The sequence below is a fragment of the Peromyscus californicus genome, unplaced genomic scaffold (genome assembly GCF_007827085.1).
Source record: "Peromyscus californicus insignis strain IS unplaced genomic scaffold, ASM782708v3 Scaffold_17__1_contigs__length_78620276, whole genome shotgun sequence".
In the NCBI taxonomy this organism is placed as follows: domain Eukaryota; kingdom Metazoa; phylum Chordata; class Mammalia; order Rodentia; family Cricetidae; genus Peromyscus; species Peromyscus californicus.
The window spans coordinates 73,513,200-73,537,047 of record NW_026294469.1 but is presented as its reverse complement, the minus strand read 5'-3'; the positions used below and the strand labels follow the sequence as shown (position 1 = coordinate 73,537,047).

The window sequence follows — 23,848 nt, the reverse complement described above, 5'->3', positions numbered from 1 at the left end:
TAGGTATTGATAAAGATGCAGCAATCCTCAGTGTGTAATGACTGAACAGAACAGCACCAACTATGTGAGCAAGCAGAACTGTAAGGAGAGGTATGTACTGATGGAAATGGAGACTTCACCACCTTCCCATCAGAAGTCGACAGACCCAGCCAGCAGACAATCAGTAAGGACATAGTTAAACTCAAAATTAGCATTAACTGCCCATGTATAATGGACATCTACAAGCTGCCTTATCTAACAACTGCGGAGTAGATATTTTTCTCAAGTTCACATAGAACACTCACCAAGAAATATTGCACCATTGACCATAAAATCATAAAAGGACTCCAAATGATATGGTGTCTTCCTCTAAATTACAATGGAGTTAAAGTAAAAAAAGGACAATAAAGTCAGCTGGAAATTTTCAACATGTCATGGTGATTAAACAAACTTCTAAATAACACAAAAATTCGATAATACATAGAGATTTTAAAATATTTTAAATTAAATGATATAAATATATTTACTTTTCTCAATGTTCTGACAAAATACCTAACAGAAACAAGCTATAAAAGAAGAAAGAATCCTTTTGGCTCCTGATGTAATGATTTTAATGAATTTAAGGATTTCTGTGATCAACGTGGAAAGGTCAGTACGAAGTAGAGAAGGACAGATCACAGCACGGCAAGGAAGCAGAGGAAGGGTACTGCCGACTGGCACCATGCTGGCCTTCTCCTCCTCCCCTTCATCCTACCCAGGCCTCCAGCACATGATAGTGTCACCCACACAGTCCTGTGGAAAAGCCCTTAAAGACACACCTAGAGATGGGCCTCACTGTCCACAGTGATTCTAAATACCGTCAGGCCGACAATGAAGATCAATCCTCAGAACAACTGACCAAAGTGTGTGAGATGAGATCAAAGTAGGGATTCGAGTGGAATTTACAGCACTAAACATACACACTAGAAAAGCAAGAACTACCTGAGACAATTTCAGTTTCTACATACTGGAAAGCCACGAAAGAGTGAATTAGTTCTAAAATAAGCAGCAGAAAAGAAATAATAAAAATTAGAATAAAAATCAGTGAGATCACTACAGGAAAATCAAAGAAACCAAAAGGAAGTTGTTAAAAAATAAAATCAATGTATCTAGCCAAACTAAGAAAATAAGAGTGAATATAAATTATATAATTGTCAGAAATAAAAAAAATAGGACATCAGTAAAAATTTGAAGAAACATGAAAGAGCAGTAAAGGAATACTATGAACGAATTTGATAACCTAGGTTTCAAGTCCGTGAAAAACATCATCTGCCACCGTTTAGATGAGAAGATAATCTGACCAGGCCTATCACTATCCAAGGAACTGAGCCCATGATTAACAATCTTCCAAAAAGGAAAACACAGGATCAAGTTATTTCACTGGAAAATAGGTAAGAAATGATACCAATTTTCTAAACTCTCTTCCAAACATATAAGCAGAGTGAAAACTTCTAATGTATTCTATGAACAAATAAAAACACATAATACCACCTGTTCAGAACTAAAAGAAAAACCCTGAATAAACTATGACAAGAAAGGAACTTCCTTAACTGATAAAGAATAGGTATTTTAAAAGTTAGTTAACAACACAGTGATGGGGAAAAACTCAAGCTTTCCCACTATGATCTGAGAAAGGAAAGGCTATCTCTTCTCATTGCTACCTGACAGGACTGTGCTGGAAGTCTCGGATAACGCAGTAAGACAAGGACAGGAAATATAAAATGACTGGTCTTCTATCAATACACCTACCAACGAATATCTGAAACAATGAATTTGTAAAGAAAAAGGGTTTATTTTGACTATAATTTTGAAGGTTTCAGTTCATCATCAGTCAGCCCTCTGCTTTGGTGCCATGGAAAGGAAGTCCATCCTAACAGCAGCACACAGCACACCAAGACCACTCACTCACCTCATGACCACAAGTGACAAGGAGACAGGCTACCACCCTACAACACCCGGGGCATGCCTATAGTGAATGCAAGTCTCCCACTAGGCCCCCTTCCTAAAGTTTACAGCATTTCTCTACAGCAACAGCCAAATCAAGCTCTTAGCACAGGGGGACTACAGGAAACTTTCCTGACCCAAAATGTAGCAAAGGGTACCCTAACTGCAAAGAAAAAAGTAAAAAGTTTGTTCACAAATGTAGAAGATGCAAAACACTCAGAACTGACAACCTTCCAGCATGAAGGAAGCTACTGGCTCAGTTCCAGCTTGATCTCTCTACTTCTTGCAACCAAGATCCTTTGTCTACTTCTGGTGGGCAATTAAGAGGAGTCACTTAAGTCTGTTTTTTCTTTTTTGGGGGGGTGAGGCTAGGCCCTACCTAAAATTTGGCAATTTCCTTAAAAAGTAAACATACTCTTAACACATGACCTAGTTATTATGTTTCTTACTGTTAACTCAAATATGTTGAGTTAAAAATATGCCTATACAGAACCCTGCATACACATATTTATAATAATTTTAATCAAAATTCACCAAACTTAAAAACAGACATGATGTCCTTCAGTAGATTAATGAAAAAGCTAGCACATCTAAACAGTACTAATGAAGGATGAGCTGTATCACACTACGACCCAAGAGACAAGAATCCCATAGCCATTCTGTAAGACAGTAGAGCCATTTCTTCCATTTTTTATTGATAACTTTTGTTCTTTGACAACTCCACACACGTATATAGTGTACTGTTTATTCTCACCACCATCCTTCCTGTGTCTCCCTCTCTGATTCTGTCTCTTCCTCCTCCTTATAGGGTCCTTTCCCATACCCCCATCTTTTTGTTTTGTGACCCACTGAGTTTAACCAGGACCAGACATGTCACTAGATTTGGATATATCCATTAAAGCCTGCTGAGCTCAGCAATGGGTAGACAACTGAAACAATGACTATCCTCGTCCAGAATCCATCAGTAGCCAATAGTTCAGCATGGAAGGGTAGGACCTCATAAGCTCCTCACCGAAGTCCATGACTGTCTGTTAACCAACAGTGTTGTACAGGTCCAGTATAAGCAACCACAGCTGCTCTTAGACATTTATAGTAGCTGTCACATCCCAAAGGTAGTACCTCTCAGGATCATTGATGCCTTATATGTCCCAGCAGCCTGAACAAAACCTTCCAGCCAGCTCAGTTCCAGCTTGAATTCTCTACTTCTTGCAACCAAGATGTATGATCTAGTTCTGGAGGCCAATTAAGAGGAATCACTTAATCTGTTTTTTGGGGTTTTTTTGTTTGTTTGTTTTTTGTGGGTGGGGGGAGGACTGGGGCCTACCTAAAATTTGGCAATTTCCTTTAAAAGTAAACATACTCTTAACACATGACCTAGTAATTGTTCTTCTTACTGTTTACTCAAATATGCTGAGTTGAAAATATGTCTATATAGAACCATGCATGCATATATTTATAGTAATTTTAATCAAAATTCACCAAACTTAAAAATAGATATGATGTCCTTCAGTAGATTAATGAAAAAGCTAGCACATCTAAACAGTACTAATGAAGAATGAGATATAAAACTACGAAAAATAGAAAAATAAAAACCTTACATGTTACTAACTAGAAGTCAATCTGAAGTATATGCATTTCATTATTCCATCTGTGTAACATTCTGTGTGAAATCTATGAAGAAAACACAAACTATGGAGACAGTACAAAGATGAGTGATTTCCAGACATTGAGGAAAGGTGAGGAGCAAAAGGCAGAACACAGAAGACTTTTAAGGTAATAAAACAACTCTGTATAACACTTAACAGCAGATACACACCATTAAAATTTGCCCAAACCCATAAAACACATAACAAAAGTGACTCTACTGTAAACTATGGTCTTTAGGCTATAATAGCATGTTGCCATGTGGTCATCAGTTGTAACTAATGTTCTTCTCTAGTGAGGCATATGAAAGGGGGAGGCAGAGGTATCAGTATGGGATAGTTCTGCATCACCTTCCTCTCGGTTTTGCTATGAACCTTCAAAGTCAAAGGCTAGGAGCATGAAGCTTTGCTATTAAAATCACTTCTCCACTTCATTCTAACTACTCCTCTCAATACTGAAAAAAGACTACAATATACCATGCTGGCCAAAACCTTTCTCTTTCTGCTTCTGAAAATGGGTAATAATTAGCTTGATACTAAGATCAAATAAGTATACATTCCTTTATCGTCTGCATTGCTGATCAGGCCCGTTGGCAAGCTCCATTTACACTTCAAAGACACAACTGGACTATTTCCTCTGTTCACCAGGCTGTACTATAACCTAATCAAAATGTTAATGGATAGTTGTGCAGAAAAGAACTAATACAGCATGCTGGAGTCCAGCTATTCTTCACAAAGTCTGCTCACAGGGACAGCCTTTGAAAATTTAGGAATACGGAATTCAAGAGAATCCCTCCACCTAGCTGGTAAGTTTGCTCACTGTGCCTAATGCCTGTGCTGCATGGTTTATACTGAGCATCTCTTTGCTTGTAGAAATCTGGAAATAGGGTAGACCTAGACAGCAGCCCCCTTAAAAACCTGAATCTCTAGTGAGATCTTATTAGCTCTCAACAGTCCTAGAGGAACTAGGTGGACCCATGTGAGAACAGTGAAAACACTAGGCATTGGGTGGTTCCCAATGAGTTTCACTCAACATACCTTTCCTCTTTGTTGATTTTATCTACTAAAACATCAATATCCTAAGTACTGTGAATTGTCCCAGTGAGTCGATGAGCTTAGAACTAGTCCTAACTGATGTCAGTCTATCTGCCTTTAGAAAGAAGGAAAGAAAGAAGGAAAGGAAGGAAGGAAGGAAGGAAGGAAGGAAGGAAGGAAGGAAGGAAGGAAGGAAGGAAGGAAAAAATTGCACAAAGGAAAACCCATAAGGCACTTTTACAAAACTCACCTCTAATGTTAACTGACAAATCATTCTGAAGCGTTTCCTGTGCTATTATCCCTCTTTCTCTCTTACCCTCTTATAAATCGAATTCAGACAGCAAAATACAACCTCATTTAATCTTCCCTTGTACTTAATTCTAATGGGAACACACACAAAAAAAAACCAGTCATCAATTACGTGGCATTCTAGGGATCATAAATTATTCTTTGAAAAGAGATTATATAAATCCCTTAAAAAAAAAAAAAAAACTTCAATATAGCTATGACTTGTCCAAGTGGCAAGTCTCAAAAGAAGAGTGCTGGGGAATCAAAAAAGAGTGCTTAATACAATCTCAAAGAAAGAGTGCTGGGCAATAGCTCCATGGGTAGTGTTTGCTGTGTAAACATGAGAATCTTAGACCAGCTCCCCAGCACCCATCTTTAAAAACACTGCCAACAGGAGCATCACGCATCTGAAATGCCACTACTGGGAGATGGAGAAAGGACTCCCAGGGGTTTTCTGGCCAGGCAGTCTAGTCAATTATTGAGTCCCAGGTTCAATAAGACCCTGTCTCAAAAGTAAGGTAGAGAGCAATGGAGAAAACACCCAGCATTGACCACTGCCCTCCACAAGCACATACAGAAAGAAGCGCACATACACACTTACATAACCTCAAAGAAAGACAACTTTCCAGTTCCTTAGATTGAGTATGAGTAAGCTCCACAGAAAGAAGTCAAACAAGCCAAAGAGGAAGAAGAAATGACCGACCAAGTCAAGCTGACAGGTAGAAAAGCCTATCCAAACCGTGCCTTCCTATGGACAGTACCGCCTAGAAGCCTGGGCACATGAGGTCAGACCTTGCAGAGTAGAACACACATGCATCTAACGGGGCAGAGAGGGCAGCAAAGCAGGCCCGGGTGCTCATGGCTGGGTGCTAGATCCACAAGAAACAGGAAGGAAAAGCCCAGCAGCATCTGCGACAGTTTAAAGTAGGTGACAATGGCAAAGCTAGACATGGACAATCTACAGGCTGCTCCATGAGAAGTGAGGCCATGCCCACCCCAGAGCAGTCGTCAAGGAGCCAACTTCACAATTATCCTCACCCAACGTGATGCAAGAATCTAACCCAGGCATCAGGAGTCACTAAGACTACAGATTTGTTTTTAGGAGCCATGATTGAAAAACAAAAATCTTCAAAGAACCTTTACAAAGTATATGAAATGAGTTACAAAGAGAAAATATTGTGACCAAGAGGTAGCCTGCATCAGACTCGCTGAAATGGATATATAATAAACTCTCTGAGGATTTGCATTCCCTATATATTCAACTCTAGAGACGCTTTTTGCAAGTTAGGCAAATTGTTCTACACAACTCGTTCTATACCAACACTTTCAAGAAATAATATACTCTACAGGATGAAGACATACCCAGATATAAAGATATATCATGCTATACCTAGTTAACATAGTGATAATTATTCTCCTGTAAGTAAATGTTTGTCAGATATAACTAAATGGTTTAAAATAACCTGACAGCTTTGACTGTAAAGGCAGCAGTGGCATTCTTCTGTCCCTCCCATCTGGGCTTCTATCTCTTCAGTGACACCACACTTCTTGAATGACAGGAGTGTAGTGGCTAATGTTTGCCAAGCAGATCCCATCTCACTACTCATTTTCAAAAACAAGTAAGGATCTGTTTGGTGTTATCAGTTCACAATACAAGGGGTTTAATTTTAAAAGGAAAAGAGAGGGACAGTTAGCTCAGTGCAGAATGGTGACTCCCTCTCGTAGAGGGAGAAGCAGATGGCAGCAGCAAGGACCACACAAGGGCCTCAGATGTCATGGCAACAGTCTATTTCTTAAATTTTGTCCTGGCTCCCTGATTATAATCTTATTGCGGTCTAAAGCCTGGACCTACGGCATGCATAGAAAAGATTCCAATAGCTCACCATTAAAATTTTAAACCCAAGTTTTGCAGCCATCCCCCTATTCATTTTTCCAAAAGGACTTCCTTATCTGTCTACCTACTTACCTACCTACCTACCACACACATAACTAACTGTCCATCTGCGTTGCTGGAAATAGAGCCTGTTGTCTTATACTAGGCAAGTGCTATATCACTGAGCTATATCCTAACCCCTCCAAATGTATTTCAGAATCAATTCTGCAAGTTTTACAATTCTCACTGAGATTTTTAAATAAACAACTGCCATCAATTTATAGATGAAATTGGTACACACACATGATCGTTACTCAAAGATAGTATGCTAGAAATGGTCCCACCAAATAACCACGCTCAGACTCTGTTTGTGTTATCCTTCCCCTGCTACAGTAATCTAGATACTGAACACTGCTAGTCTAGACACCCAAGACTAATTGCCTCATGTTTCTCCCTTGCCCCCCCCCCAACACAAAAACATTCAAATGCCTCCGCTCAGCGCCCTACAGGAGCTCCTGGTGTCACCCTCTCGGTGAGTGGTGTGTGCAAGCACCTGGCTCAACAAGCTCTCTGCCTCGCTGTTTAAAGCAGGGGTTTTGTCTGTCCTGTGCCTGGTTTACCCTCGACTCTGTGACCCTACGGTATTCCACTGAGGCTGTCTCATTAGTGGCAGGCCAGGTTTCTCATGTCTCACTGAGGATGAATGGAGCATAGAGCAACCTAAATTCTAGGGACATGATGATAAAACATTTCATCCTTGACAGGGACAAAGTGTTTTTTTTAAAAAAAAAAATAGGGATAAAGTTCTGTCATCCTGAACTACAATGGCACAGCTGAAATTTACTAAATATACCACAGGGTACCAAGAGAGTTTCTCAAAAACAGTAAAGGACGATCCATTTGTGCTTTCAAAAGACAATGCAAACTCTGATGGCAACAGCTCCCTCTGCTGGCTCTTAGTGGGATCACGTGAAGAGGGAGGAAATGCACTGAGCACATATAGGAAAGTCCTCTCACCTACTAAAGCCCTAAGAGTGGGGAGGGGCGGGTGCTCGCACACAGCGCACAATCTAGAAACGGCAAATGACTGGATTTCACATTCCCTCACTAACTTCAACTCTTGCATGTTCTAACAACTATGTTATTACTGACAGGCGTATCCCCTGTGTGGAGCTGGACTGGATGGTACTGTGGCACAGTAGACCCTGCTCTGACCACATCTGGGAAACCGAGGACTCTGGAAAGACAGATACAGACAGACACTCTCTCTCTCTCTCTCTCTCTCTCTCTCTCTCTCTCTCTCTCTCTCTCTCTCTCTCTCTCTCTGTCACACACACACACACACACACACACACACACACACACACACACACACACACACAGAGGGAGAGAGGGAGACCAACCAATGGCTATGCAGCCAGGTGTTTGCTCTGGAGTGAGGTGGGCCCAGGTACAGATGGGAACCACTTCATGCAGCCTCATGGAATCAGAGGTGACCAGCTATTAGCTGCAGAACCCACGTCACTAATACAGGAGAAGAGGTTCTACGTCACAGTTTCACAATAATTCCTGAAGACATGAAACTGCAGAAGCAGCTACAAGGAGTGCTCACAGTGCATCAGGTCACTAGCCACTCCAGTGCAGACAGTCAGCAGTAGCCAGGCTAATTCTGCATACATAAACATACATGTATATGGACACATATAACGAAGGAGACAAGGATAACACAAATAAGGAAAAGGAATTATAAGTTGGTAGATTCTGCATACAGACAACACTGAAGCTCTCTGTGTTTATACACTGTGAAACTACTTCACATTTTTAAAGCAGTAAAAACTTAAAAATGCAATTAGTGTTTTAGAAACAAATTTGACAGAATTTGTACAAACCATGTCCAGTCAGAAATAGAAAACATGCCTGGTGCTTTTCTTGCAGTGAGGAGATGAAATAGATACATAGGAGCTACATTCAGATTTTTTTACAAAAAAATTTTACCTCTAGTGAAGCTCCTATACTCTAGGTATACACAGAACATCCGGGCTACTGAAGGATCTCTGGGGCTTCCTCCTTCCAAAGAGCAAGGCACATGTGAAGTAGTCAGGGTTTACCTTTTGTGTGTGTTGTAGAGAAAAGGAAATGAGAAAGCCAGGGCAAAACCACAGTGGCTACTCTGGACCTGCGAGGTGGCCTGAGAAGCAGGCTTGATTGGCATCTGGGCCTGTCTGGACTCTGAGAGGCAGGCAGCAAGATTTCCCTCATGGCATGCTTCTCAGACCCTTGCCATCCTCGTGCTATGGCCCTGCAATGCCACTGAGCTCTGGCCACCCTCTGCAGCACCAAGCTATTCCTCTGCCTCCTAAAAGAAGCACAAGAGCTTCCTCCAGAGACGCCGCCCAATGTACCTGCACCTCTGTGGTGAAGAAACACAGAGAGGTTTCGGTACAGGCCCGTGATTCCTCAAACAGCCCTTCAGCAGTGTGGCCCTCAGGAGCAGTCAGCACTAGCCGGCCTAATTCTACATCTATTTAGTATATAAACACATATACAGAAGGAGATAAGGACAACATGAACAAGGAAAAGGGTTATAAATCACTCTGGAGAACACATATGTGCACACCTATTGAACAATCAGTGCTCAGACTGACATTCTAGGAGACAGCCAGGAACACAACGAAAAATACAGCATCAAGGATATCTTCTAAAATAAAACTAACTGGTAAAACTGAATAGCGTGACGTAAGAGCTATGGGGAGGGCCTGAGATTCCAGAGGTGGCACAGCAAGGAGTCTCACTGCACACCAACAGTGAGCCAAGCCCGAGAGTGACTGTGTGGAGATCTGTGCTGGGGACATGGCAGGCGTGAGGGGCAGGCCATGACCACGGAAGCACTGACCTGATCCATACAGCCCAGGAAGCTGGTACTGCTGCAGCAGGATGAGCAGAGCAGGGCAGAAGCCAGGTGGGGTGAGACCATAGAGGGGACAGTGGCAGTACTGGGACCGGGTAGGAAAGAGTTTGGACTCCACAGACCATAATAACGGTCACAAGGTTCAAGTGGAAGGAGACCTCTGGGGAGCAGCTGCAACAGGGACGACCCAACTCGCTTATGCCCTCACGAGGCACCACTCCCCGCCACTCGTCATCGAAGCCAGGTTCTCACCACAGCAAGACCTGGGCAGGCCGAAGCCGGCAGTGGGAGAGGAGGGCTGGCCGGGAGTGGCAGGACACCCTGACAGTTGGCACCGTGACACAACAGGCTAAGTTCTCTGCCAACACTATCACCACCAAGGGCAGAGACATTTGCCATGTGTGGATTAGGGTATGGTGGTACAGACCTGGATTCCAATGAAGAGATGGCTTTTCTGCAGAGCCTCTGTGACAGAACAAAGGTAAATACTGAAGTACACAGAACCATCTGAGGCTCAGGAAAAGGCAGAATTTTCCACCTGGGCAAAGAGCAGCTGCTCTGGAGCAGACCCATGACCATGGGCTGGCAGTGCCTGAAAACAGCCGCCCAAGGCAGAGGCTCATAGCAGTTCCATGCCCAGATTATCAAAATGGACTCAAAAACATAAATCACATGATCACGATCATACCAGTAGATACAAAAAGCCCTTGGGAAAAAAATCAATCAGTCTTTCATGATACGTCATGAAAAGAAGCTATGAATGGACACAGCACACATCAACATAATAAAGGCTACGTACAACAAACCTATAACCAATTATCATGCTAAATGAGAAGACAAGTGTGTCCACTCTCTACTCCAATTCAATATAGAGCTCAAAGTTTTAGCTACAGTAATAAGACAAGAGAAGGAAATAAAAGGTATACAAATACAAACAAGGGGAAAAGAGTTCATGTACCTCCCTTTGCAGATGATATGATTTTATACTAAACTACCAAGAACTCTTAGAACTGACACACTTTCAGCAAAGCAGCAGGTAACAAAATCAGAACATGAAAATCTGTGGCCTTCCTATATACCAATGGCAAATATACGGACAAATCAGAGAAGAAATGCCATTCACAACAGCCACCTGTGTTGGCTAGTTTTGTTTTGGGGAGGTGTTGTGAAATATTAGCTGAATGTGTTACATTTATTTATACTGTGGAATATTTGTTTAATGATGCAAAGATGTGTTTCATTCTTTTATGTTGCATTTGTTTAACTCTGTGAGGCTGTGTTACTTTGCCTGGTAAAACCTTGATTGGTCTAATAAAGAGTTGACTATCCAATAGCTAGAGACGAGAGGGACAGGCAAGGCTGCCAGACAGAGAGAATAAACAGAAGAAGGGGGTGAGCAAAGGAGAAGGATGCTGGGGGCCAGTCACCCAGCCAAATGCCAACCACGGAATATGAAGGAAAGAAAAGTTATACTATATGGAAATAAAAAAAAAAAGGTAAAGCCCAGAGGCAAAAGGTAGATGGGATAATTTAAGTTAAGAAAAGCTGACTAGAAATAAGCCAAGCTAAGGCCAGGCATTCATAAGAAAGAGTAAGTCTCCATGTGTTTATTTGGGAGCTGGATGGCGGGACCTCAAAGAGCAAAAAGAAAAAACTACAGGGAAGGGAGGTGTTTGTTTTGTTTGTTAGTTTTGTTAACTAAACATGAGAAGAGGGAACCTCAATTGAGAAAACACCCCCATCACACTGGCCTGTAGGCAAGCCTGTGGGGTCATGTTCTTGATCCATGACTGATAACTGATGTAGAAGGAACCTGGAAGAAAGGAATGATAAAAGAGATAGAAGCATGGAAAGCAAAATCTCCATCAGGACCACTGGAACAATATTTTGACTTAAGAATCTGTGGCTCTGGTCAGGGAGACTAAAGAATTAGCTATGATAAATAAAGGATCAATATCACTGAAGTGAAACATCTGTTTTAGTGGGACAACTGTATTGACTAGCCAAGGCTGAGAAATCAGATGTGATTAAGAAGAGACCAGCATCATTGAGGCAAAATCTTCCAAGAGTACTTCTTCAAGGTCAGCACAGAGACACTGTGTCCAGGGTGGCCAAGCCAGCATCTCATGCTAATAGCAAAACTTGGCAATGTGTAGTCCTTCAGGTAGTGCTGGTTTGAAGGCATGGCACTAGATGGCAAGGTTGGAGCCCCTGAAAAGAGGGTGGAAAAGGCAACTGATGAAGACGCAGCCTCAGCTGCAGCAAAGACCCCCCAGTATACTGGAAATATCAGCACCATGGGGAGACTGCCAAGGACAGCAGCAGCTGTGGAACAGAACCAACCTGAACTTATGAGACAAGTTATGTGAGTTATGGGTTTCAGTGCCCAAGAGGTGGAGTTGCTCGAGTCCCTTGTAGCCCAGATGATCATATGTGGGTCCCAGACATCAAGCACTGAAATTTTTACATTGTTGATGTTGGTTTTGCTTTGATTTATGATTGTTCCCTAGTTCTTGCCTCTTGGAGTAACAAACTACATAACATTTACTATTATTATTATTATTATTATCATTATTTTATAGGGGCCCACAGTTGAAAAACTTTGGACTTTTAAAGAAACATTGGGTTTTTAAAGGAAACTTAGACTTTTAAGATTGTGGGACTTTTAAAGATAGAAAAACAATCTTAAAACACATATGAGAGCAGAAAAGACCATGAGTAGCCTAAGCAACCCTAAACAACAGAATATGTTGGGAGTTACCACTATACATAATTTCAAGTTGTACTACAGAGCCACAGTAATAAAAACAGTATAGTACTGGCACAAAAACAGGCACATGAACCAGTGGAATAGAAGAGGGGAACCAGAGTCAAGTCACTACAACCATAGCCACACGACTTTTAACAACGATGTAAAAATACTCATTAGAGAGGAAAATGGCATCTTCAACAAATGGTGTTGGTCAAAATGGATATCAACATGCAAAAGAAAGAAACTAGATTCTTAGCTCTCATTCTGAATAAAATTCAGCTTCGTATGGATCAAGGACTCAACTGAAGACCAGATATTCTGAAACTGCTAGAGGAAAAAGTAGTAAGCAAGCTTCGGCATACAGATATGGAAGGGTAAGGATTTTTCTGATAGGACTCCAATAGCATAGGAAACAAGACCAGCAATTGACAAATGGGATCTCATAAAACTAAAAAGCTTCTGTACAGAGATGCAAACTGTCAATCAATGAAAGAGGCAGCCCAAGAATAGGATAAAATCTCTGCCGGCTACACATGTGACAAAGGGTTGGTATCTAGAAAACACAGGGAATTAAAGAAAAAACAAAACTAACCATCTACACATGTGACAAAGGGTTGGTATCTAGAAAACACAGGGAATTAAAGAAAAAACAAAACTAACCATCTACACATGTGACAAAGGGTTGGTATCTAGAAAACACAGGGAATTAAAGAAAAAACAAAACTAACCATCTACACATGTGACAAAGGGTTGGTATCTAGAAAACACAGGGAATTAAAAACAAAACAAAACTAACCATCTACACATGTGACAAAGGATTGGTATCTAGAAAACACAGGGAATTAAAAACAAAACAAAACTAACCATCTACACATGTGACAAAGGGTTGGTATCTAGAAAACACAGGGAATTAAAAACAAAACAAAACTAACCATCAAGAGAACACACACCACAATTTAAAAACAGCCTATGGAACTAAACAAAGAGTACTCAAAAGAAGAAATACGAACAGCTAGTAAACAGTTTTAAAAATGATCAACATCTTTAGTTGTGGTAATATTTTGTTGTACTCTAGTAAAATTTGCCTGAAGATCAGAGGACAGAACAAGCCACTAGGTTAAACATAGAAGCCAGACACCTTTAATCCTAATACTCAGGAGGCAGAGATCCGTCTGGATCTCTGTGAGTTCAAAGCCACCCTGGACTACATGAGATTGATCCAGTCTAGGAGAGAAACAGAGCCAGGCAGTGGTGGCACACACCTTTAATCCCAGTACTTGGGAATCACACGCCTTCAATCCCAGCACTAGGAAGGAAATAGGCAGAGAAACGTATATAAGGTGTGAAGGGGCAGGAACTAAAGCCTTTTCGCTGGACCCCTTTTAGCTAAGGAAGCCTTTTGGCTGAGGACTCAGAAGCATTAAGTCAGAGGATTCCTGTAAGCCAGAGGATTCGTGGAGTTGGTGAGGTGAGATGTGGCAGTGGCTTGTTCCTTTGTCTCTCTGATCTTTCAGCATTTACCCCAATATCTGGCTCCGGGTAGTTGTTTTTTTTTTTTTGTTAGTTTGTTTTTTTTTTATTAAAAGACCATTTAGCAATTCCAGCAACATTTAGTCACCAGAGAATAAGGATTAAAACTACTTTAAGATTCTATCATAAATGGCCATCATCAAGGCTATAAGTCTCAACAACTAGCTGCATGGGGAAAGAAGAACCTTATACAGTGTTGGTGGGAATGTGAACTTCGGAAATCAGTCTGGAGGTTTCTCAAAAAACTAAAAATAAGAGTTCTCATATGACCCAGCTATACCACTGGGTATATTTATACCCAAGGCTCTTAATACCCTACTACAGACACTTGGACAACTATTTTCATTGCTGCTCTAGTCACAATAGCTAGGAAATGGCATTAGCCTAGATGTCCATGAACTAACTGATGAAAGAATAATAAAAATGTGGTACATAAACTTAACAGAATTCTACTCAGCTGTAAAGAAAAATCAAGTTATAAAATTTGCAAGTAAATGGACAGAACTGGAAATAATACTGAGTAAGGTAACTCAGGCCCAGAAAGACAAATGCTACATGTTCTTTCTCATATGTAGATTCTCAGTCCAGCTCTTCAGTTTGTGTGTTTGACCTGGAGTACCTGTAGACTCTACAGTGTGGATGGAAGCTGGGAAACTACAAAGGAATATAAGGAGGTGGGTTGGGCGCAGTACGCAAGTGCAGACAGCCAAACATAGCTGAAACAGGAGAGAGAGTGGGCATACAAGGAAGGCTGAAGCACAAAAGGCAGAGGGGCGAGAGAGAGAAGGGGGCAGGTAGGGAAGAGTAACCGAAATGAAAAGCGTATGAAACAGTTATGCAGACACCTACGATCTTTAACTCAATTAGAAATATTTTTAAAAAGTTAAAAGGGAAACAGCTTATATGGGTAGACAGTACTGTTCCTAGAATCAGTGTGTCAATAAATAAAACTCCCACTGCCAGGTGTGGGATACTTCTGTATGAGATGCTAGTCACAGAGGTCCCACTGGCTTCAAAAACAATATGAGCTCCTGTCATTCCTCTTGGGTGCCCACCAGAACCAAATAAAAAGGATCCACCTACTGCTGAAAATATGACACACCTTGGTAGCAAGATACAGACAAAACAGGACCCACACTGAGTCTTCAAAAGACTGGTCTGTCAACAGTCAGTCACGGATGAGGGAGAGGCTCGGGGGGGCCCCTACCCTTCCCTGCTGAACTACAGGCTACCAGTGGACTTTTGGTGAGGGACCGTAATCACTTTCATTTGTGTATCCAATGGTGAGTCCACTGAGTTCCAAAGGATAGTTCCAAACCTGTGATTACACAAACAGCCCCTATTAAACTCGGTAGAGCACAAAACAAAAGGAAAAGACATGAAGGTAGGAAAGAAATTTGTAGAGAAGAGGGGTGGACAACAAGGATCAGAAGGGAGACGGGGGAGCAATCACAATATATTATATCCATGTGTAAAATAGTGAAAGAACAAATTTAATTAATAAAAAGTAAATGCCAACAAGCACAAGAACCTCCCTGAGCCCAAAAGGCAAGGGTAGCTTTCAGACTGATGCAGGGGACATGAAAGGCACAGACCACCAGACTAATGCAGGGGTACGAAAGAGGCACAGATCACCAGCGACACAGATTCCTGATGACAATTTTAGCTTCAAAAGGAAGACTGGCTATAGCTAGCTATAGGACATTAAGTAAATAAAAATTCAGAAGTCCAATGTCACACTAAACATGAATAGTTTTAGTCCACCATAAAGGGTATTTCTTAATTGACCAGCAGTAGCTGAAGGAAAAGAACTGGGTGCTTACCTGCTTCTGTGGCTCACAGTGGTAAGACAACATGCTTTACAGAAAAGTTCAGCCAACAAATCTAAAACTAACACCATAACTTTTAAAAGTCAACATTTTTCTAAACTCAAACAAAAAAATCTGATTTGGACAAGGGTCATTAGGTGGATGGCAGTTCATCAGGTGGAAGAGGATTAGGGTAATTACGTTTGAAAAAGAATGCCTTCACAGTGAGGAAACACAATAGTCCTCTTAACCAAATGATGAAATTTACTGATAGGGCAGCCTGACATAGCATGACTTGTAATATGACACATAATGAAGTTCCATTTTCCTCTGTACCATATACTCACCAAAAATATTAAACTTGAACCCAAGCAGATCTACACTAGACTTCAAGTTTAAGAATTCATAAACAATCCCAAAAGGGAACAAGCAGGTGGATCAGAATAGGGTATGCATTCTGAGCCTGAGTTTCCTCCAGCCCTTTCCTTAGTTTCGGGAAGTGTGGCAAGCGGAAAACACTGAGACAGTGCAAACATGAGAAAAACTGGCTTCGTTGTAGTCTCGCTCTCTAAGGCAGTGACATCCACCCTGTGACATTTCCAAATTCCTGGGAGAGGGAAGATTTGGAAGTAAGAAAGGCAGTCTGGAATATGGTCAGAAAGGGGAGGCAAGCCTCCTCTAGAGGTGAGAGAATGGTGGAGCCAGAGCCAGAGCCAGAGCGACTGTGCAGGCTGCAGTACTTCCCAAGTCCTGTGTAGGAAAGGAGAGAGCCGGGGACACAGGCGCTGACAGACGATGAAGGACCAGCTGGGAGGGGATTCCTAACTCTTCTCTACAACCCACCAATTTCAGAAACAAACGTTAACTCAATTTCACCTTTCCTGGAGAAGAGGTTGCGAAATGTACTGCACAGGTAGAAAATCCCCCCGCCGTGCATGTCAATGTGAAGCTGATAGCCTTGCAGTCCATACTCGGGGCTGTCATCCACAAAGGGACTATGAGGAGGCAGCACATAGGGGCTGAAAAGCAATCAAAACAGACAAATCTGTCAACATCACAGACTAAATACTTGGTTGGAAAATACTCCTAAAAATTATTATCTATTCAATTCACTACCTCCCACCAATGACACACTATACAGGAGCCCTAATAATCTTCATACTGTGAACTCAAAAGAACTGTTCTTTGTTGTTCTCACCAACTTCTACAAAAATCAGCACCAATATAGAGTTCCACGGGCAGCATTCAGACCACCGCAGTGAACGTGATTGAGATCCACCCTACAATAGTAGTTCTCAATGGCCAAAGACAGAGGCACCCCGCAGAAGGTTCGCCAACACAGACCTACAGGCCAGGGAATCAGGCAAACACTCAAGCTAAAACCAACCAATTATTTCAGTAAGAAAACCTCACCATGGAAGGGAACATATGTAAAAGCATTCAAGAGCTTTACAGATATTTAAAAAGTGAGTAAGGGAGAGACCCAGGGGAAAGGTGCAGGGAGACAGAAAAAAATGCTCCCCACCTAACAATAAGCTGAAATATTAGAAGACACCCACAAAAGCAGAACAGAGTCAACCAGAAGGTCAAAGGTCTGTACATTTTCAAAGTCCCAAACTTCACATTAAGTAAGAGAACTTGAGGGAGAATGGTAGCATGCTATCAAAGCAAAGTACTCCTGCCTCTGTAAGTAATACTCTACCAGGTATAAAGTCCTTAAACTAGAAAAAATCAAGCAGACACATATTCATAAATAATACAATTATGTTAGCAATAGCTAAGTCTGCTAAGTCATGTCTGCTGTCTTGTATCTACTGGCTATGGGATACTTTTATAGCTATTGTTAGACTATTAAGACAGACCCGACTTCTATCCTGACCACACATAAATCCAATTCACCCACATACAGATACATACAGAGTGGCTGAGCCTAATGTGCTTCTCTCCACAAGGCGATGAAAATGAAGATTTGCCATGACAAAAGCCAGTCCGTCCTCCTTCTGAAAAGTTAATTTAAAAGAACATAGTTTTCAATAGAAGTATTTTAATTTTCACAAGTTCATTGTGAAAATCACAGCTTATCATCTTGAAGATACATGCATTATTACTGCTAGTAAAGTGTTACCATAAGACTTATATACAATAATGAGAGCTGGATCATGATTCACTCAATATACAGAACACGTAGTCACAAAAGAATTAATGCCCTGCATATGTGAAACAGCAAAATGCTCTATTCTATACAATGATTTCCATGTTATTTATATGTATACATAAATAATACATAATATGCACATACCCATATACGTGTATACATATAGGAGTGTGTGTGTGTGTGTGTGTGTGTGTGTGTGTGTGTGAGAGGGAGAGGGAGGGAGAGAGAGAGAGAGAGAGAGAGAGAGAGAGAGAGAGAGATGATTTCAGGCTATTTCAAACTCTTTTCAAAGATAAAGACAATCTGATAAGACCCTGCAGATGTCTGGAAAATTTCATAAACACTGAGCATTACTGGATAATGCTTCTCCTAGTTAGCTTCAGCTGTCAACTTGATACGTCCCAGAATTATCCAAGAGTCCCAACTAAGAGACTGCTTGGATCTGACTGGCTGTGCGCCTGTCTGTGGGGCATTTTCTTAATTGCTAATTGATACAGGAGGGCCCAGCATCCCTAGGCATGAGGCTCTGGACTATCTACGACAGCTGGCTGAACAGAGGCTAGAGAGCAAGCAAGCAGCCTTCCTCTGTAGTTCCTGCCACCTAGTACCTGACGTGACTTCCTGCCCTGATTTCCCTCAGTGATGGGCTGTGACCTGGTAATATAAGATAAAATAAACCCTTTCCTCACCCAAGTTGCTCTTGGCTGTGTTGTTTATCACTGCAACAGAGATCAAGCTAGAATGATGTTTCATTTGCAAATAATTGCTTTGTTTGGCAAATGCAGTAGAAATGACTAATTTTACTTCTTCACTTGCCCACTGGGTTAAATGGCAGAAAATGTGGTTATAGAGGAACTGATGTTTACTGCTACAGTATATACGCCTGAAAATGCCACTCTGTAACCAGATCAAACAGACCAAAAAGGACCCATAAGTTTAAGTCATAAAATGCACAGTACACCTCTTCCTGCTTCGTCCTCAAATCACAGAGAAAGAGAGTAAAAAGGACAGAAACAATGACTATGACAGTTAGCTGATAAGAAGGGCAAGAGGATGATGCTGTAGAAAACTGAAAACTTGATTCTGTCCTGTCACTGTACAGAGATACACTGCCACTCTTAACCAATCTGCGAACTGCTCTCATAAAAGAGCCAAGAGCCAAAGCCACAAAACTAAACAAATGTGGATGCACAGAGGTGCACCACACTACCCTGCAAAACTAAACAAATGTGGATGCACAGAGGTGCACCACACTACCCTGCAAAACTAAACAAATGTGGATGCACAGAGGTGCACCACACTACCCTGCAATCCACCAAGTGACTGTAGAATATAACCCATGAGAACGCTTCTTTTGAATTGTTGGTCAGGGTAGTATAAGTGACTCCCAAAAGAATATAGACTATTGCTGTTGCCTCAGTTGCCTCTCAGAGGTTGAAGGTAAACCCCTATTGCTGAATATACTGCACACTTAGGATACAAGCTTCAGACCGACTCAGATGATTCAAGCTGGGCCTGACCTGAAAGCCTCGTTCCTGTGGTCTAGCTTCTGCGGTATCAGAAAATACTATGCAAGCTCCCAAGGGAGAGACACTAATTGTCCTACCCAGCTGTAAACACCCATAAACCACAACAATGGCCAGCACAGTAAAGCGGCACATAAGTGGACTACATGTAAGCGGCACCCAACAGCTGCTCACTGAACTTAAGGTCACTCAACAGGAGGTAAATCCTGCTTAGCACTAGAAACCTAGCCAACTTCCTAGGTAGGGCTAGTGAGGTCATGGGTCTCAGAAAAGAATCTACTGTGGCCACTTTGCTAGACCAGCGCAATTCCCTACTACATTCTAAATCTTATCCTGATAACCAGAAGTAAGCACAGCTACGACCCCTTATCAAAGATGCTTCTCTGTACAGCAAATGGAGAAAGACCATTACAGAAATCCACAACTGGACGCAGTACAGAGATCAACAGGTGGTTTGGAGCTCAGCCCCAAAGGAAACATTTACATCACACCTCCCGCATCGGTGGCTGAGGGAACATTGCAGAGAGGATGCATAAAGACTGTAAGAGTCAGAACATGAGTAAGTTTGCTCTCAGACAGTCTGTCTGAGAGATGACTGCATAAACAAGACCCAGACAATAGCATGACCAATAGACATGCTAACACTGATAAGGGAAACTGTCACACGGTCCCACACCTAGACAAAAAACTACAGGCAACAAATGAGTGTTGAGAGACAGAGAATTATATCCTTTCTTAGGGTTGAGCCCCCTAACTGGTTATCCAATAGTAAGCCCTAAAACTATATACACACAAGCAACGAAAATGAACTCAGCAGGTTGTATTTATATATGTCTGCATACATATAGATGTGTGTATGTAACAATAATGATAGAAAGAGGCTATCAATTTGAGAGTGGAATGTAGTGGTATTTGCTCCACCCATGACCTTGGGTTATATGGCCCAAAGGAGGCGGTGCTTCCTGCCTGTACGTGACCTCTTATAAGGAGCTGGAGAAGGGTCACATGCCCCTGCTCCCTGCTCCCTGCTCCCGCCTGTGAAGTGGATTCGCTCCTGATCAGACCAGAGGATGACTAACACTGTCTACTCCATTCTGTATTCGTGAGTGTATTTCCTCAATTTATATCTTAATAAGTTCTGTTACACATTTAATAGACTCACATAAATTGATAGTAACAGTGGGAAGAGGCATGAAAGGGGTTGGAAGGAGGAGACTTGTGAGTGGCTGGAAGGAAAAGGGCAAAAGGGGAAGTGATAATTCCATTTGAATTAAAAGTCAAAAAAAAAACACCCCAGGTCAGAACTCAGCCTGGCCCAGTGAAACAGAAACACACAGGTCAAAGGAGTGACTTCTTAGACACTTGACACTGAAGGGCAGAGTATGTCCCATGTCACATTCACAAATCAGAAAGATTCTTAGAGACCTCCATGTTGGGCATGTCCTATCAGAAAGTTCAGCAAAGAAAGACTTGAAAGGAGAGTGGAACATACATAGACTTACTGGGAGAAGTGGAGAAGTGCCCTGACATGAAAGAACTAATTGTCAGTAGACACAGGAAGGCAGAGAGGTGCCGTCATCCAGATCAGCACGGATGCTTCCGAGTCTACATTCAGTCTCATATACAACAGTGTGCACACACGGACTGTGGAGGTAATGACACAGTCGTGTGTGAACTCCATCTTACATACGTAACAGTGTGCACACACGGACTGTGGAGGTAATGACACAGTCGTGTGTGAACTCCATCTTACATATATAACAGTGTGCAAACACGGACGGTGGAGGGTAATGACACAGTCGTGTGTGACCTCCATCTTACATACATAACAGTGTGCACACACGGACTGTGGAGGTAATGACACAGTCATGTGTGACCTCCATCTTACATACATAACAGTGTGAACTCCATCTTACATATATAACAGTGTGCAAACACGGACGGTGGAGGGTAATGACACAGTCGTGTGTGAACTCCATCTTACCTGCCACAGCCCCACCAGGAGGCCAGGATTTAGACAGAATATCCGGACAAGTCTGTCACAGCCAACCATGGTAGACTTGCTTAAATGACTCAGATCATACTTTGCAATTAACGACAGCCATCGTGGTCTTGGAATACCATGCCAAGAGAGAAGAGAGAGATGTGAACTTTCCAATATGCCTTGTTGTCAAGTCTCATTAGTGTAACTAAAAATGTTTTTGAAGAGCAATTTATACACACTAACATGCTCAAACCAAGTGACATGATTATGGAGCCTTGTACAACTGAGAGGCAAATACACCAAGTTTCTTACCCTACTATGTTTTTCTTCCCCTCCCTCTCGCTCTTCCTCTGAGAGCAGATGTGCCTTTTTTCCAAAGTTTTTGTAAGGCAGGGCTGAGAAACAGTGAAAACTGAAATATTAGAAAATAAATTTAAGCTGGAATCATGACTGTTTTCATGAGAGAGCCACACAGAACTCTCAGTCTTAGTGCCCGAGAGTAAATACTCAGACGTACAGGAGATGCCTTCACAATGTCCCCACTAAGAGGGAATCTATCGACAAGTACAGTGCATGGCAGACAACAACATAGGGCTCAGGAAATTACAAGGAGCTGAGATCTCAATGGCTAATCAGCAGAGCCAGAGCACTAGGAAAAGGCCCCACCATCCTGGGACACCGCATCTGGAATTTACTTCCAGGAACTAGTACTCAAGACAACCAGTGATAAACATGCAGATACTGAGTAAAACAAAGCAGGGTCACCTGTGGCACTGTTTCAAAGCAGAGGAGGGCTGTAGGGCAACAGAACCAATCTGCAGCTCTCATGCGTTCCTAGGGGATTTTTAGGCTGAGAACAATAACTAGATAGCAGAGCTGGTTGGTGAGATTTGTGACATATTAACTAAAAGTAGACACATGAAGAACACGCCTGGAGGATGAGGAAGGCAGGACCAGTGATTTAAATACAAATTGAAGAAAACTCATGGGGAAACCTTAGCTCCAGCTGACAATGACTTGACAACATCACAGACTGGGTCCCAACATGTGAGACACCTGCTCAGAGGGAAGGCCAGGAAATTCAAAGACAAAATACCATGACAGCACAGCACATCTAACAGATGCTCAACAGCTGGCAACTGCTGCTATCATGACAGGACAGAAAGAGGCAGCAAGGTGGAGACAGCAGAAAGCCTCTTCCCTTCATCTTCAATACATCAAAGCTTGGAAACACGCTCAAGTATGGCTATGGAAATATTAAATAGACTCTGAGGACAAACTAAGTCCTCATTCACCTTAGCTTTACAAACCACAGCCATGGCCACTGAGGCCTCTGAAAACATTATGCAATCATTCTCACAAACTTGGAGGGCACAGGACTACATGAACTGAGAAGAGAACACTAACAAGAATGACAGCATAGAGTCCATCTAGAAAGGTCTAAGCTACAGGGAAATTATTTGCAAATAACTTTTGATATTCCCAGAAAAACTTCATAGAAGAAACAAATACAAGTGTAAGTAAAGGCACAGAGTCCCTCCTGGCTATCACAAAGATACAGACAAGGATCATCCCTCGTGATAAAAGCACTGGCTTACAAACTGTAGAGAGGCCCATCAAAACAAATTCTCGAAACACACTTTCAGCTCTGCTTACCACTGCCGATCAAGGGCTGGCCCACAGACTTTAAATGGAAATCAATTACATTAGATTAACGTCCCCCAATAAATTCCAGCAGTCATTACCATGTAGTAACTAGAAGCTGATCTCGGTGGCAATTTCTGGGCACATATATACTTTTAAGTGAGTTCTACAATTCAACATAACGTGAACTTTAAACCCATAGTCTTACAAGGTTGTTTTAATTAATGTTAACTAATTTGTACCAGTACCTATAAACAATAATCCATGATACACCAAGTAACACATCATCCTATCAAAACAGTGCATTTTGTGTATTCCTACCCCAAATATAATTTCAGAATGTACACAACTTACCTACTATATTAGAAAAACTTGGAGGTTCATCATACAAATTTCAGATTTATCCAAATAAAAATATCACTTAAAAAAGTAACTGTGTTGTCAAAATATATCTAGTAATCTATTGGGGAAAATAATCCACGTTTTCACACTGATAATGTTCTCAGAACACAGCAAGCATGGGCAGCAGTGAGAGGCCTGAGTATGACCACTAAGCAGCCAAAGAGCTGGCACACAGAGAAGCCAACAGCAAGCCCACACCAGGGAAACCATGAAATAACAGCATCTCCTCATAGGGCGGAGATGAGAGGGACCCATGACAACTGTAGTAAGCACAGACGGTAGGAATAACCATGAGGAAAATGCTGCTACAAAGTCAAAGACACCACACAGGAAGGGGT

At 41.8% G+C, this 23,848-nt stretch overlaps 1 protein-coding gene across 3 annotated transcripts in view; it reads right to left on the bottom strand.

Moving 5' to 3' along the window:
* Window positions 1–23,848, bottom strand: part of Fbxo15 (F-box protein 15) — a 56,412-nt gene that overhangs the window by 15,077 nt on the left and 17,487 nt on the right. For all 3 annotated transcript variants that reach the window (XM_052742722.1, XM_052742723.1, XM_052742724.1), the window contains exons 6-8: window positions 21,465–21,591; window positions 17,717–17,799; window positions 16,676–16,818 (exon numbers count right to left, since the gene is read on the bottom strand). In XM_052742722.1, the coding sequence (XP_052598682.1) occupies window positions 16,676–16,818; window positions 17,717–17,799; window positions 21,465–21,591 (353 nt within the window). The remainder of the gene's footprint in view (window positions 1–16,675; window positions 16,819–17,716; window positions 17,800–21,464; window positions 21,592–23,848) is intronic.